This window comes from Mobula hypostoma, chromosome 25 (assembly GCF_963921235.1).
Source record: "Mobula hypostoma chromosome 25, sMobHyp1.1, whole genome shotgun sequence".
In the NCBI taxonomy this organism is placed as follows: Eukaryota; Metazoa; Chordata; class Chondrichthyes; order Myliobatiformes; family Myliobatidae; genus Mobula; species Mobula hypostoma.
Genome location: NC_086121.1, coordinates 4,553,468 through 4,571,325, shown reverse-complemented (window position 1 = coordinate 4,571,325; position 17,858 = coordinate 4,553,468). Strand labels below are relative to the sequence as shown.

Sequence of the window (17,858 nt, the reverse complement as noted above, 5' to 3'; positions counted from 1 at the left end):
TACTGAGTTCCTGCAGCACTTTTTGTGTGTTGCTAATCCTGAAGCGTAATTTGTTTACTTTTTAATTGTTTGCTTGATTTGTTCTTTTTTTTTGCACTTGGATGTTTGATGCTCTTTGTTGTCTGGGGGTCTCTCCTGGATTCTGTTCTGCTTCTTTGTTTTGTGGGTAAGTGCAAGAAGATGAATCTCAAGCTTGTATGTGTTATGCATACCTTGATAATAAATGTAGTTTGCACTTTGAAGGATCCCACCCACCCTGCCCATGGACTGTTTGTCCCACTCCCGTCAGGGAGGAGGCGACGTAGCATCCACACCAGGACCACCAGACTCAAAAACAGTTACTTTCCCCAAGCAGTAAATCTGATCAACACCTCCACCCACTAACCCACCCCTCCACGCCCCCAACCACCACTACTTTATCACTTCCTGTCAGAGTCACCTCATGGATTTATATTTATTGTGTTTTTTATTATCTTTTTTGTGCTGCCTCAGATCGGGAGTAACAACTATTTTGTGCACTGGAAATGACATTAAACGTCTTGAAATGGGAATTCTATAACTGTTTATTTTTATGTGATGAAATAATCAAATATCCTGTGAAATGGCACATAATTCTCGCTTCTCGCTGCCTCAGTAAAGCAGCCAGCGTAATTGAAGCTGCCACCCACCCCAGACATTCTCTCTTTCCCCCTCGCCCATTGGGCTGAAGGTACAAAACCCTGAAAGCATGTCCCACCAGCCTCAAGGACGGATTCTACCCCCGTTATCAGACTCCTGAATGGAGCAATAAGGCTTGACCTTACAATCTACCTCAATATGAGTTTGCACTTAATCGTTCACCTGTGCGGCACTTTTTTTTTGCTAGCTTTTACGCTTGTTCTGCTCCTAAGTATCTTATGGTCTAGTGGTTATTGGTTTCACCTTGTTCTACCTCAGTGCACTGTGTAATGATTTGATCTGTATAAACAGTCAGCAAAATAAGCTTTTCACTATATCTCGGTACTTGTAACAATAGTAAACTAATGCCAAATGAGTGATTGGTACTTTAATTTTGAGCCCCTCAAGGCACAAACTGCAGATTCCCACTCTCTCTCTTCTGTTTTAAGCCTGTCATCCCTGCTGGGGCATAGACCACCATAGCAGCTTGCCAGAGTCCTCTATCCTGGGCCAGTCTTCCAGTCTTTCAAGGTATAGCCCATGGAAGGTCCTTCCTCTCCCACCGATGGGGTCCTTGGAGCTTCTGTTGGTGTTTCTGTAGCTCTGGATGTGCCACAGGACAAGGTTGTGAGCCCCATGTCCAACTCTCCTCCTTTTGCAGCCGGGCTTGAGACCATCCATGGTGGGGTTGCAAAGTTGACATGAGCTGTGACTGTGTTGAGGTCTCGTACGACAGTTGTGCTGTTTAGGAACTAGAATGTTGTTTAGATGTGGTGATGAGGGGAAGGAGAGAGGAGGAAAGAAAACAGAGAGCATTACATTAGTGTATGCTTCTGTTGGCAATAATTGAAGAGCCTGGCTGTCTTAGGGTGACGCGGTGATATAACTGTAGAGCTGGTGTAAGTGACTTCGGGTGCTGACTGTGTGCAGTCTACGTGCTCTCCCTGTGACCATGTGGGTTTCCACTGAATGCTCAAGTTCTCAAAGACAATCTTATGACCCTAGTTGGTAAATCAGAATCGGAATCACTGACATGTAATGAAATTTGTTGTTTTGCAGCAACCGTACGGTGCAATACATCTGGGGCGTCACGGTAGTGTAGTGGTTAGCGCAACACTATTACAGCTTGGGGTGTCAGAGTTCAGAGTTCAGTTCCAGTGTCATCTTTAAGGAGTCTGTATGTCCTGCCCATGGTATGTGTGGGTTTCCTCCGGGTGCTGCGGTTTCCTCCCACAGTACAAAGATGTACCAGTTAGTAGGTCAGTCGGTCACTGTAAATTGTCTTGTGATTCAGCTAGGCGGCACGGATCAAAGGGCCTATTCTGTGCTGTATCTCGTTCAATTGATACATCAATACTACAAGTTACATCAGAAATATGAAACAATAAGTGAGTAATGCAAAAAGAGACCAAAATCGTGAGGTAATGTTTATAGGTTCTTGGACTGTTCTGAAATCTGATGACAGAGGAGAAATAGCTGTTCCTAAAACATTAGGGCAATTTGGGCTCCTGTACTTCCTCTCCAATTGTAGACATGAGTAAAGGGCTTGGTCAGAATGGCGAGGGTCTTTAATGATGGCTGCTGCCTTCTTGAGGCATTGCCTTTTGAAGATGTCCTCGATGGTAGGGAAGGTGTTCTGATCATGATGGAACTGACTGAGTCCACAACCCTCTGCAGCTTTTTTCCGATCATGTTCAGTGGCCCCACCAGTCGGTGATGCCAGCAGTTAGAATACTCTCCACAGTACATCTATAGACATTTTTGAGTGGCTTTGGTGAGATAACAGATCTCCTCAAACTCCCAGGTTCCTGACCAAAAAGGTTGGAACCCTTGTTCTAATGACATTTTGCTGTTGGCATGCCTTCTTTGTAATTGCTCATGTAAATTGCCCCTCGTGTGTGGGTGAGAGGCAGAAACTAGAGGGGAATTGATGAAGACGTGGGGACGGTCAAATGGGCTTAGGGGTTGCTGTAAATCAATGTTTAGAGGTTGGTGTGGACTCACGGGGCTGAAAGACTTCATTATGTGTCATAAGACCCTACGACGTGAGATAATCCAACTTTTGGTTTGGTTTGGTTTGAGTCCTGTCGGAGTGATTTCATTTGTTAACATTGCTTTGAAATGGATATCTCTCCTTTCCCAGTCCGGCCTATTTATGGACTTAAATGGATTTCAAGATCGGCTTTATTTAAATGTACACCGAAACATTACTGTACAGTGAAATGCGTTCTTTGTGACAATGACCAGCACAGTCTGATGTTGTGCAAGTGTTGTATGTTTCTAGCACCAGCATTGCCTGCTCACAGCTCACTAACCCAAACCCTAACCATATGTTTTTGGAATGTGGGGGGAAATCGGAGCACCTGGAACAAACCCACACAGTCACAGTGAAAACATAGAAACTCCACAGACAATTGAAACCTAATTCTACATGTCAGACCCAAAGAGACCATAAGAAATAGGGGCAGAATTAGGCCATTCAGCCCATCGAGTCTGCTCCGCTATTCAATCATGGCCGATTTATTATTATTCTTCACCCCATTTTCTTGCCTTCTCCCTGTAACCTTTGACACCATGGCTCATTAAGAACCTATCAATCTCCACTTTAAATATACCTAATGTCTTGGCCTCCACAGCCGTCTCTGGCATTGAATTCCATAGATGCACTGAGGTGCTTGAAAAATGAGAGTTATACGTTTTGCTTGCCACATCACAAAAAATGAATAAATATAAAAATAGGCCAATTAAATTCCCACTGGTTCCCACTTTAATTATATTTGCACTGCATTGTGGAGTGGTGTGTTTTGTGCCCATAGGGACAGGATGAGACTGCTGCTGTATCTCTGTAGATCCTTACAGGTGACATTCAAAGGAAACTTTAGTCTCATAGGTGTGAGCTGAATTCAAACAGAGGCTGGAAAAAAGACGCCTTTCGAAACCTAGGGACACTTTATGCTACTTTACAATAACATGCATTTACAATTGTGTTTACTGGTCTACTGTACACGTGGCAGCTATTTTTTTTGCTCAACAAGATCCCACAAAAAGGGACTTTCCAAAACCCTGACAAAAGATGAAAGTGAAAAGAATTTGCAGGTGCTGGAAGGCTGAAGTAATAAAGTATATGTACTTGCAGTAAAACACATAGCAGATCAGGCAGAGACTGGGGAGAGAAACTAACGAGTTAGATCTACAATCCCCTGTTCATGTCAAGGGATCTTTCATAGCCAGCACAATGGGAAAGTGGGGTCTTTGTTTTAATGTTCAAAAGCACAGCCCCTCTTAAATTCAGCAACCCCATTTCTCCCCCAAAAGGCCTGACATTTAGCTTTCTAGAGCTCAAAGGCACACTGATTGTCTTTGTTATGCTCAATTCGGGATCAGCGGTGAGATATTATAGGGTGCAAAGTAACCTTAAATCATTAATCAGTTTTTTTCAGTCGTCAAGGGAACATAAGCCATACTTATCTAAAGAAATGTCCACTCTAACACAGCTTGTGACATGGTCCAGTGGTGAAACCCCTCCTGTAAGCTGTGGAGTGGTTGTGTTTGCTCCTAATTATACTTGTTCTAGGGGAAGTGATACCTCACCCTGTGCACGAACAAGTTCTTCCCCACAGGTTGCCCCGGCAGGGTTCAGCGAGACAAGCGAGTTTTGCGATATATACCACTACCGTGATAGATGGGCACCACAGTGGCGAAGCAATCAGCACGACTACAGCTCGGGGCGTTGGGGTTCAGAGTTCAATCCCAGCATCCTCTGTGAGGAGTTTGTATATCCTGCCTGTGGCCGCGTGGGTTTCCTCTGGGTGCTCCGGTTTCCTCCCACAGTCCAAATGTGTGTCAGATAGGTTACTTGGTCATTGTAAATTGTCCTGGGATTAGGTTAGCGTTACATCAGGGTTGTTGGGGGTTGCTGGGGCAGTACTACTTGAAGGTCTGAAACATCCTATTCAGCACTGTATGAGGAAATAAATAGACATACTGTAGTAAATTTAGCATAGTGTGTCTGGCTGTGTTTCGCAATCCGTGTTTCAAAATGTCTCCATGAGCTCAGCTACCCCTCACTCAGGTCACTTAGCTGCTGCTCAGAAAGTTTGCTCCTTGTTTAGTATAACATTTTATCCAACCATACAGCCTCACAGTATCTCTCCCTTTAGCCAAACCACAGACGCTGTAAGTAACTTACCACCTAGAATTTCTTTGTACATCTTGGGAGCAGCTTCTTCCCCTCAGCCTCAGATTTCTGAATGGTCCATGAACTTGCAAATGCCACCCCATTACAAAACAGCCCCCCCAATCTACATTGGGTCTCACCAGTGTAGAAGAGGCCACACCGGGAGCACTGGATACATTGTGAACACAAGAGATTCTGCGGATGCTGGAAATCCAGAGCAAAACACACACACACACAATGCTGGAGGAACTCAGCAGGCCAGGCAGCATCAATGAGGATGAATAAACAGTCAACGTTTCAGGCCAAGGCCTGTCATCAGGTCTGGAAAGGAAGAGGGCAAGAAGCCAGAGTAGGAAGGTGGGGGGAGCAGGAGTAAAGCTGGTGAGACCAGTTGAGGGGGAAGGTAGGAGAGGAGGGTGAAATGAGAAGCTGTTCCAAGTGGCCATATGTATCATCTATAAAGTCAACAATGACACTCAATCTTCAGCCGCTATGGGATGCCAGAAGTGCTTGTTCCTGACAGCGGCACGCAATTCAGTTCAGAGCAGTTTGCTGCAGTCTTCCAGAACAGTGGAATTATTCACATCCAGTCACCTCCATATCATCCACAGTCCGATGGCCAAGGAGAGACGTTTGCGGCTATCTTGAAATGGCCCCTTCTGAAATCAAGAGGAAAAGGAGCATCAGCCAAGGCCCTTCACACATTTCTGCTGACATGGAATTACAGCGCACCCGGGCCTCGAGGGGAAGGCACCAGCTGAAGCGCTTTTGGAGAGATTACTATACACAGTGTTGGATGCAATGCTGTCACAGTGTCCAACATCTACATCATCAGATGGTCAAGTGCACAAAGGCAGCCAGCCGCACCTTGGCTGACTGGTGAACGCTTTCTCGCCTGGAGCTGCAGTGTGGGCCAGACAGAATTACAATGGGCAAGACCCCTGGCTACCAGGTAGACTGTCAAACAAATGGGGAGGTACTTTACGTCAAGCAGTTATGACCACGTACTCCCGAAGACACAACAAGTTTGTTGGACAGATGATCGAACACAACCTGGACCTTTGTCTCCTTCTGGACCAGAGAGTGGTGGATATATGGAATGCTCTGCCCCAGAATGCTGTGGAGGCCAAGTCTCTGGATGCTTTCAAAAATGAGATGGATAGAGCTCTTAAAGATAGTGGAATCAAAGGTTATGGGGATAAGGCAGGAACTGGATACTGATAGTGGATGATCAGCTATGATCACAGTGAATGGCGGTGCTGGCTCGAAGGGCCGAATGGCCTACTCCTGCACCTATTTTCTATTGTCAAACCATCCAGCAGGGCCAGCACAAGCAACATCACAACAAGAAAGTGTAATTTACGTCAACCAGTTGTGACCACATACTCCCAAAGACACAAGTTTGTTGGCCAGATCATCAAACACATTCTGGACCTTTGTCTCCTTTTGGAAGGGATCAATTTACCCTGACCAAACCACCCAGCAGGGCCAGCACAAGCAACATCACAACAAGAAAGTGGCAGCCTGCAACCATTAAGAAAGACTGATCTCCAGCACAAGCTGGTCATTCCAGTCCAAGTCAACTCTCGGCTCAAATCCTACAGATAATCATCTTTGAGTGGGAGGTGTTTATGGCTAGCTGAAACAACCAACACCTATCCCAGGCTGACTTTCACTAATTGGTTGTGGTTCCCGTCAACATCTTGAATGTTCTTGGGTAAACCATTTAAATATTCGTGCTCTGAGAGGTACAGTTGGGTTTTTAGATTTTGTAGTTGCGTGGTTTTACTGAATAAAGGAATATTTCAAGTTCTGGCATTGTCCTGTCTCCTGGCTTCGGGTCTCATCAGTAGTCCTAGGTGAGCAAACACAACACTCGTACTTTTTTTGCACTATTGCTTTATTTTAACTTACAGTAATTTTTATGTGTATCTACACTGCTGCCATGAAACAACAAATTTCACAACATATGCCAGTGATAATAAACCTGATTCAGATTTGTGTAATTTGATTGTCTTCCATAAATAAACCATATGTTGTATGCTTTGAATATGAGCAGCTTTGCATGGATCTGTTGAGAATCCCACCATCATTTACCTTAAAAAAGTGATGGATTTGAACAGTTATGACACCTCTGGTATGCTTTACAGCCGCCCAGTGCTGAAACCGTGAAGTTGAATTCATGGACAGACTGCGCAGTTCGCAGTTAGAATTAGCATTCTGACTGATTGCATCACTGTCTGGTACAGAGAGGCCAATGCACAGGATCTGAAGAACCTGCAAAAAGTTATAAACTCAGCGTTGATGACACCTACGATAGGTGATGCCTCAAAAAGACGGCATATGTGTTATTAAGGTCCTCCATCATCCAGGACGTGCCCTCTTCTCATTGCTACCATCTAGGAGGGGTTACAGGAGCCTGAAGACACACGCTCAATGATTTAGGAATAACTTTTCCCCAATGCCATGGGATTTCTGAATGGACAATGAACCCATGTGCACTACCTCACTTGTTTTTTTTTGCCCTCTTTTTGCACTACTTATTTCATATAAATTCTTTATATTTATTTATGTATGTATGTAATTTATAGCTTTTTATTGTGCATTGTAATGTACTGTTGCTGCAAAGCAATATATTTCACGACATATGTATGAGAGTGATGTGAAACTGCATTCTGATTCTGATTCAATGCTAACAGATGATATGCACTTACGACTGACTGGAATTGGTGCCTTTGTGATCCCTGTGGTACTCATAATGCTTGCTCACCCTTTTAGCAGATTGTGGTGCTGCTCGGTAATTAAACATATGGAGCTGGTGGCACTTTTGGGGTTTTGACCTATTTAATGCAGCTTTTTTGGGCTTTCCTGGTGTTTGAAAACTGACACCTGCTGAGCACACCGCCCTGTTCCGCCCCAGGGTCACAGGCTGTAAGTGCATCTGGAGGTGTTTTACATCTCCTGCCCTGGCTGTCAGATGCCTGACCTCTGCTAACCTTACAGTGTTATCACCACTCTTAATGGACCAGGGAATGCTGCTCTGCCTGGAGCTGCAAATTGGAATCAGAGCAAAAATCCAAGGATGCTGGCTTGAAATTTCAAGATGCCGCCGTCCTTGTATGTATAAGACAGAACTGATTACAAGTTGCACCTAGGGGGAAAGATTTTTTATACTGTTCAGAATCAGAATCAGGTTTAATATCACTGACCTACATCATGAAATTTGTTGTTTTGTGGCAGTGGTACCATGCAAGTGCAATAAATAATAATTATAATAAACTGCAAATTACAGTGAGAATAGTAGTGACAAAAGGGAAAAAATAGTGAGGTAGTGTACATGGGTTCATCATCCATTCAGAAATCTGTCGGTGGAGGGGAAGAAGCTGTTGAGTGTGTGTACTGTAACCCATGGATCTACCTTCAGATTGATGGGAAAAGCATTTTGCATATCCCCAGTCGCCCTGGGATTAGATGTTCATTTTGACTGTGCTGCTGTCAGACAAATTAATGCAATCACATTGCCATTGTTGCGCCGGGGGGGCGGGGGGGGTCAGGGAAGTGAGGTGTATCGTGGCTGCAGAACAACGTTTCACGACAGTGGATGGTATGTTAATTGGTCTGTTGGGTGTAATTGGGTGTCACGGCTCCTTGGGCCAGAAGGACCTGTTCCAAAATAAAGCAAAGGCAGCCATGGCCACCAGACACAAACACGACACCTGACTCATCCAGGCCATTCTGACAATATTTTCCAAACTTACGGGAGCCTCACGGGTGGGTGGGAGGGAGGAGTGAACCGGGCTTGTTTGCTGTTGTTTCATCGTCACTTGGTATGCTCTGCTTGGTTATGTTCTGTGTTGTTCTGCCAAGCGTTGTGGGCACCGGAATGTGTGACGACACTTGCGGGCTGCCCCCAGCACAATCTTGGGTGGGTTGGGTGTTAACACGAGTGACACATTTCACTGTACATCTGATAACTAAATCTGAATATGAAACCTGTGCCCCTGACTAGGTTCCATGCACTAAGTTTAGACCATAAGACCATAATTAGGCCATTCAGCCCATTAATTTTGCTCTGCCATTCGATCATGGCTGGTTACTTCCCCTCTCAACCCCATTCTCCTGCCTTCTCCATGTAACCTTTGATGCCCTGATGAATCAAGAACCTATCAAATATAGCTTGCTAGAAATATATAACATTATGATGTGCACATGTCACAATGTGCACTGGCAATGTCAGAACCCAAGTGCAGAGGGAAGACAGACTCCGATGCAGAGATGGCGACCAGAGTCTATTCCTAAGAATTCCAACAAAACATCGATTGCTTGGCTGAGCAACCGATGTAGCATTATCAAAGCTAGAACGCTGTGATTAGAACTAATCAGGCGTCTGCTTAAATAATAAGGAATGCCTGTTCCTCCCCCATTCCCCAGACATACCGATTGTTAGGTTAATTGGTCATTGTAAACAGTCCTGGGATTAGACTAGAGTTAAATTGGGAGATGGCTCGAAGGGGGCCTGTTCTGCTCTGTATCTCAATATACAAATAAATCAATGGAAATTTAAAAATCACCTTTTTATTGGAGTGACACAGCAGCCTAGCGATTAGCACACCACTTTATAGTACCAGTGATCCATGTTCAATTCCCGCCACTGTCTGTAAGGAGTTTGTACGTTCTCCTCTTGACTATGTGTGGTTTCTTCGGAAGACGTACTGGGCGGTAGGTTAACTGGTCATTGTAAATTGCCCGATAATTAGTCTAGGGTTAGATTGGGGGTACCGCTGGACAGCACGGCTCGAAGAGCCGAGAGGGGCCTGTTCCACAATGAGTGAATAACTTTAAACAAGTTCAAACAGAAAGCACCAGGAGACTGCATTACAAAGAGCGAGTCACTGGGGAAAAACACAAGAAACTCTAAACAATTAACGGCCCTCGTCAAACTACAATTAACCAATCCTGGTGCTCTAAGCCCAATGCTCTCTGGCTCCCACACCGGCCTGGAGAACTCATTACAGCACGGATATAGTAGATTGCAAAATTCCCCCAGTGAAAATCTGCTTCCCCATGGTGGGGGTATTAAAGAGGGCACAGACTTAAAGTAAGTGGAAGGAGTTTTAAAGTTCAAAGTTAATTTATTATGCCCTCTGCCTAAACATGTCCTTCCATTTTCTTTACTCATCTAAATCTCTCATAAATTTCCAGTGCATTTACTCTACTGTCAAGCAGCACATTCCAGATATCCACCACTGTGTGTAAACAACTTGCCCCACAGATTTCCTTTGAAAAAACCTCCTGTCACATTAAATACATGCCCTGGTATTAGGTATTTCAACTCTGGGAAAAAGATACTGTCTGTCTACCCTATCTGTGCCTCTCATAATCTTATAGACCTCTATCAGATCTCCCCTCAGCCCCTGCACCCCAGAGAAAACAACCCAAGGTGGTCCAGTCCGTTGTTACAGCACATGCCCTCTCATCCAGATAACATTCTGGTAAACACGAGATGCTGCAGACGCCGGACGTCCAGAGCAACGCGCACACAATGCTGGAGGAACTCTGCGGGTCAGGCAGCATCCATGGTGGGGGAATAAACGTCCCACATTCTGGGCAAGGACTGGAAAAGAAGGCTTCAGACTGAAAACGTGGTGGGAGGGGAAGGAGGATTAGCGAGAAGGTGACAGGTGAAGTCTGGTAGGTGGAAAAGGTAAAAGGCTGGAGAAAGACTTTGGTGGGAGGGGAGAGTAGACGGGAGAAAGGGAAGGGGGTCAGGGGGTCACCAAGGGGGAGTGATAGGCAGGTGAGGAGAAGGGGTGAGATGCCTGTGTGGGCAATAGAAGAGTGGGGGGGGGGGAGAAGAAACCTCCTCTGCGCCCTCTCCGAAACCTCGACATCCGTCCTATAATGGTGCTTCGAGAATTGTACTGTATGCCGTTCTCCCGAAACCATCTCCACTTAGGTCGAGTTGAATTTGCCACGCCAGGGCTCCGTCTCCGGGGACCCGGCATACAATAGACAGTCTCCTCGGGGAAATCTGTCTCCAGCACCGCTGCCTTGCAAACCATGGAAACAATACAATAGAGAGAGAAAAACTCCCTCTGAAATAACAGGGCGACCGATGATATATTTAAGCACAAGGCAATTCTCCGCAAAGTGTTGTCAGATATTTTCTTTCATTCGTAGCTGTTATTTTAGAAAGTGTCAGACATTTCAAAGGGTTCGTGTCAGCGCGTCGCCGCACCTGGGGTAGCCAGGTTTTGACAGCCTACGGAATAAATTCTACGGCAGAATTCCGGGGTTGTTGCCGGCCGGCGGAGGGACAGTCCCAGCGCCTGTCTGAAACCTTGCTCCGGGGTGCCCTCGACCCTCTCTGCGGCGAATGGGAGCGGGGTTCGGAGCCGCGCCTCGCGTTTTGTTCGCGCGGGACTAAAGGATAAAATTGTTAACTGGCTCCTCGGCCGCTGGAACTCCGGGCGCTGGAACTTGGGAGAGGTGCTTGGCTGACTGACCCACTCCCGCCACGCCGGTTCGTGCGGATCTCGCTTCTCCCGGCTCGGTGCGTGAAGCCACCCCGGTCGGTTGCGTCGCATCCCGACCGTCCTTCCTCGCCCGAAGCCGCCTTTGTCTAGGCGCTGGGAGAAAGAAGGGCGGCTGCTTTTGTCTTATCGAGCTGTGTGGTCTGCGATCGAGGTTGGTTTCACTGCCCGGGAAGACCGAGGGAAATAGAAAGGTGCAGGACTCCTGCACAAACGCACCGGGAACGCCTTCTCCCCAGGTACAGGGAAAAATAAACTTCCGAAATTTTCACTGCAGCCGGATGCTAGATACCGAGGACCCTGCATTCTCCGGGATTTGGAGGTCTTCTTGAGCGAAGGGTGAGGGTGCTTGTGACTGAGATTCTCGATGGACTGGAACTTGCCCCACGCCCTTGTGTCCCGGAGTCCCGTGACGGAGCGACCGAGAGGAGGAGGAGGAGGGGGTGACCTGTATGCGTGAATTACATTTATTGCAGAATCGCCCACGGTGCCTTTTGCCAGCAGGAAGCCCCCGGCACGTTGGGAGGGAACAATCCATCGCACGTTGGACGCCGGGCGATAAAAATCCCTCACAGCCCCAGTTTCGGAGTGGTATCTTTGGCTGAGGCAGACTCTTCACAATCTGGCCAGAGATTTCAGTGAACGCAGACGGAGCAGGGGATCGATTCACTTCGGTGTAGGAGTTTGAAACCGGCGGCAAAGACGATATCATTTCCCGGCGAGCTAAGTGCCCATCCGTGGGATCTTTGAGCATCTTGGAGTCAGGGACAGAAGGGGTTGCCGTGGACTCTATTCGGGGTCTCCTGTTATTATGGGGGAACGCCCCTCTCCCTCTAGAATGAGTCTCCCAATATTATGAAGACTTGGGGGATTATTTCTACGTGACTCCCACCCCATTTTAAGGAAATGGAGATAATCTCGCAAATAGCACTGGCGTGACCTAGAGGGAACTAAAACGAGCTGGAGCTGGAAGATGTTTGTAGAGCGGTGGCCGCTTTGTGACGGTCTGCTGTCGCTACTGGAAGGAGAACTCGTCTGAAGCGTGTGTCTTTTTTTCCCCACTTGCCCCTGGGAATCGAGGAGGCTGCCGTTCTCCTCCACGGGCGGAGCAGCGGTGGGATGACGGGCAGTCGGTACCCGGGCCCGGCCGCTCACCGGAGCGGCAGGATGTACCAGCAAAAAGTGTCGCTGGTGGTGCGTTACTTCATGATCCCGTGTAACATCTGCCTGATCCTGTTGGCCTCGACCACCCTGGGCTTTGCCGTCCTCCTCTTCCTCAACAACTGTAGGTTGGCAGATTCCCGTCTAGCAAAGATAGTTCACTCGCGAGCGCGGAATTCAGTCCCGAGATTGAGATATTATATAATTTACTTTTCATAACGGAATTATTCAGCTTGCAGTTTTATTTCCTGTAGCTGCACAGAGAAACTTTCCTTTATTCCTTTCCATAGATGCTGCCTAACCTGCTGAATTGCTCCAGCATTTTATGTGTGTTGCTTTGGATTTCCAGCAAGCCAGAATCGCTGGAATTTATTTTAATTGCCTGGTTTCCTTTCAAGTGTATCAGAATCAGATTTATTATCACTGGCATATATCGTGAAATCTGTTGATCTGCGGCAACACTACAATGCAGGACATTCAAATATTATCATAAGTTATAGTAAGAAATATATTAAAAAGTAGTGCAAAAAGACAGCAAAGTAGTTCATGGAGCGTTGAGAAATCTGATGCTGGAGGGGAAGAAGCTGTTCCTAAATTACTGAGTGTGTGTCTTCAGGCTCCTGTACTTCCTCCCGACATAGCAATGAGAAGAGGGCGCGTCCTGGGTGATGGGGGTCCTTAATGAGGCATCGGCTTTTGAAGGCGGCCTGGATGCTGAGGAGGCTGGTGCCTATGATGGAGCTGGCTGAGTTTACAACTTTATGCACCCTTTTCCTATCCCGTACAGTGGCCTGACCATATCAGACAGGGACACAACCAGTCAGAATGCTCTCCACGGTACTTTCCTGGGATGGCAGGACTTTCATATGATGAAAGACTGGATCGACTAGGCTTATACTCTCTGGAATTTAGAAGATTGAGGGGGGGATCTTATTGAAACATATAAAATTCTAAAGGGATTGGACAGGCTAGATGCAGGAAGATTGTTCCTGATGTTGGGGAAGTCCAGAATGAGGGGTCACAGTTTGAGGATAAAGGGGAAGCCTTTTAGGACCGAGATGAGGAAAAACTTCTTCACACAGACAGTGGTGAATCTGTGGAATTCTCTGCCACAGGAAACAGTTGAGGCCAGTTCATTGGCTGTACTTAAGAGGGAGTTAGATATGGCCCTTGTGGCTAAAGGGATCGGGGGTATGGAGGGAAGGCTGGTACAGGGTTCTGAGTTGGATGATCAGCCATGATCATACTGAATGGTGGTGCAGGCTTGAAGGGCCGAATGGCCTACTCCTGCACCTATTTTCTATGTTTCTATGTACATGACGTCTTTGGTGATGGAGCAAATCTCAAACTCCCAATGAAATATAGTTGCTACAGTGCATCCTCATAACTGCGTCAATACATTGGGCCCAGTACAGGTCCACAGAGATGTTGACACTCAGGAAGTTAAAGCTGCTCATCTTTTCCACTGCTGATCCCTTGATGAGAACTGGTGTGTTTTCCCTTGGTTTCCCCTTCGTGAAGTCCACAGTCAATTGCAGATTTGATGCTGTTTGCACTGTTGGACAGCAGGTAACAGGAACTTTATATCTGCAAATGGGGACTTGTCTCCTGGTAACAGTGGTCCCTGAGAGTTAGGATCAGGACCTACGGTATGCCCTCTGAACAGAGGTGACATTCCACGCAGAATGGTCAGTTCTCCCTCCACAGAGTTAGGCCATTCAGCCCATCAGTATGGTGTTATAGCTCAGGCACTGAAGTTCAATTCCAGCATCCCCTGTAAGAAGGTTTGTGCGTCCTTCCCGTGAATGCGAGGGTTTCCTCTGGGTGCGCCAGTTTCCAGCCACAGTCTAAAGTCATACGGCTAATTATCATTGTAAATTATCCTGTGATTAGGTGAGTGTTAATTAGGTGGGTTGCTGGGTGACACGGCTCAGTGGGCCTGTTTCACGCTGTAAAATTTTAACATCTCAAATGGAGTCTGCTCCACTATTCGAACATGACTGATTTATTATTCTTCTCAACCCCATTCTCCTGCCTCTCCCCGTAACCTTTGGCTGTTGATTGTAAAACAGAAAAATGTGGGAGTTACTCAGCGGGTCACGACACCCCTGTGGGAAGAACATAAAGCATGGAGGCACAGCACACGCTTTTGGACAAAAGGGAATTACTGCAAACACAAAATAATCTGCAGATGCTGGAAATCTGTATTAATACCAGGCCAGGCAGCACGGGTGGAAAGAAAAATAACGCAAATGTTTCAGGGCTACAAACACGAGAGGTACTGCAGATGCTGGAAATTCAGAGCAACACACTCAAAATCCTGGAGGAATTCAGCAGGTCAGGCGGCATCAATGGAGAGGAATAAATAGTTGATGTTTCAGACCAAGACTCCTGTTTCTGGTTAATGGGAACCTGTTACATTAATTGTTTCCAAGTCCATGGCAACTGTCTAACCTGCTAAATGCTTCCAGCATTTTCTGTTGTCTTTCTATAGGCATGAGAGAGCACTGACGAGATCTGAATATTGTATGTTAAAGTTAACATTATTAAAATGCTTTAAGTAATATTGGCAGAAGTGTAGAATGCTACGTGGAGGGACTTGAGGCAATTCTGTAGTTTTAGATAGGCAGATGGATGGAAGATAAATGGAGGGACATGAGGGAGGGAAGAATTAGATTGATTTTGGAGTAGATTAAAAGGTCAGCACAGCAACATGTGCCAAAGGGCATGTATTGTGCATCATATTGTAAGTTCTATGCTTGGTGGTATAGAAAATCTATTTGAATGGGTCAGTTTAGGTATTTCCCATTTCTTATTTATTTACTGAGATAGAGCATGGACAGGGTCTTCTGGCCCTTTAAGCTGTAACCTCTGATTTAACCCCAGCCCAATCTCAGGACAATACACAATGACCAATTAACCTACCAACCGGTACGTCTTTGGACTGTGGGAGGAAACCCACAGGGTCACAGAGAGAATGTACTGGCAGCTGCAGGAATTGAACCCGGGTCACTGGTACTGTAAAACATTGTGCTAACTGTGCCGCCCGTTTCATGTACCGATGTACATTAGTTAAGTATGATATGGATATTATCTGGCCTCAGTTCCCTTGCTGTCAAGCATCAGGGAGCCCTTATCAACATTTTGCTGTTTAGTAGCCTGAAGGAGATGTAACTTCAGCGTACATTCACCAGATGTCTGTATTTAAATTCCGGTAATTAAGTAAATCTGGAATGGAAAATTAGTCTCAGGAATTGGGGATATGAAACTACAACATCCTTCAGGACAGGAAATCTGGTGTCTTTTGTTTCAGTTCATGTTTTGAGATGTGGATGTCACAGGCTGGCATTTATTGGCCATCCCTAACTGCCCTGAAGAAGGAGGTGTTTACTGAGGCCCCCTGCTGGTCAGGGTCGACAGTGGATGCTCCGAGTCAGCTGCCCAGCAAGGTCCACGCACAAGCCAGCGTGCAAGGCAGGTCAATACAATATTGAGAGCGAGCTGTTTCCCAGGGGAGAGGCTCCCCCTCTCCATGCAGCTGATGAACCCAAAGGAACGGCAGAGACCGATGCAAAGCAACTATATGTTTTGGTACCAGCGGCATTGCAGGAGCTGCCATTCAGGTTCAACTCATCGTAGTAGATTGCCTTAGGGGTCTCCAACCTTTTTTGCGCTGCGGACCGGTTTAATATTGACAATATTCTTGCGGACCGGCCGACCCGGGCGGGGGGGGAGGGTTGCCAACAGACAAGTGCGGGCACCAGTGTGCATGTGTGTACCTGCCGATATTATTCTCTGCAAAGCGTGTTTGGTGATTCTGTTCGGGGTGAGGGGGGGGTGTGTTCATCACGACCGGAATACTGGTAATAAGGGGCTAATACAATCAATTTCGTTTCTAAAAGGGTTTATCTAACGAATTTAATATTAAACACACAGCGCATATTTTCCTCGCATGAATATAGTGATAAGTCAATCATCAGGGGAGGACGGGGAGCTTGAAGTGTTGAAAGAACTTCCAGTAGAAGTGGTAGAGGGAGGTTCGATATTATTTAAAGAAAAATTGGATAGATATATGGACAGGAAAGGAATGGAGGGGTATGGGCTGAGTGCAGGTCGGTGGGACGAGGTGAGAGTAGCGTTCGGCACGGACTAGAAGGGCCGAGATGGCCTGTTTCCGTGCTGTAATTGTTATATGGTTATATAAGTCACTTATCAGTCAATAGCATCATAACATTTTAAGTAACGTTTGGATATTAAACACACAGCACATATTTTCCCCGTATGAACATATAAAATCATTGCAACACACCAGTATCGCTGAATCAGTGGGAGCCCTGGGCTTGTTTCCCTGCAACAAGACGGTCCCATCGAGGGGTGATGGGAGACAGCGATACTCGAAAGGGGTTCTTTATGTCCAGTCTATTTAGTTTTCATCGCATTCATTGCAGAGATATGTTGGAAATGGAAGCAATGTTTTCAGTTCTTTTATGGCTATCTCAGGATATTTAGCCTTGACTTTGATCCAGAATGTCGGCAGAGATGTTATGTCAAACATACTTTTCAGCCCGCCGTTATTTGCAAGCTCCAGGAATTGATCTCCTTCCCGTGCTGACATAGACGACGCGCGTGTAATGACCTCGTGTGCGTTCAAGCTCAACAGTGGGCGTAACAGGGAATGAGAAAAGGTGCAGCTGACTCATATCGCCAAATCATTTCATTTCCTCGCGGCCCGGTAGCAAATGCTCTGCGGCTCGGTGGTTGGGGACCGCTGCCTTAGGGCCTCCAGCTCCGGATTTTTCCTCGGGGTTTACTCCTGAAGCCTTCCCAATGAGTAGGTATGGCCACAAGGCAGTGGAGATTTGAGATCAGCGTTTTCCTTCAAGATGAGCTGCCAACAGTGGCTGACGAGCCCCATCTGCCCGAAGCGATTGGTTTGTAGGCATCAGTGACCCCTTCCCCTGTCAGCAGAAACAGTTCTACTGGGGTTAGTAGCTAAGCCAAACATGGAGGCCAGGAGCTGGAACTTGGCTGTCAGAGTCTATTTGAGATGCACGCCTTTGGAAGCATTTAATAGGTAGTAGGAGCTCGTCCCCACTTCTACCCCTCCACTATGGCAAACTTAATGAACTAGGGTGTTGGACCAGCACCTTAATCCTCTGCACTCTTTGTGGTGAAGGTGCCCTCAAAGCACAGGGAGGGAGTTCCAGGAGTTTGACCTAATAGCAGTGAGGACCAGAGAGATATGGTATTGTAGCGGAGGGGTTAGCCTCTGTACAACAAACTGATCCCAGAACAGAACTACATGGGATACTTCCTAAACACAAGAGATT

General features: G+C 46.5%; 1 protein-coding gene across 6 annotated transcripts in view; it reads left to right on the top strand.

Moving 5' to 3' along the window:
• agrn (agrin) overlaps positions 1–17,858 on the top strand; it is a 534,989-nt gene that overhangs the window by 230,073 nt on the left and 287,058 nt on the right. For 2 of the 6 annotated variants that reach the window (XM_063033169.1, XM_063033168.1), the window contains exon 1: positions 12,352–12,652. The exons of the other annotated variants lie outside the window; for them this stretch is intronic. In XM_063033169.1, the coding sequence (XP_062889239.1) occupies positions 12,487–12,652 (166 nt within the window). In that variant the 5' untranslated portion in view covers positions 12,352–12,486. Of the gene's footprint in view, positions 1–12,351; positions 12,653–17,858 lie in introns of those variants that run through there. 6 annotated transcript variants of the gene reach the window in all.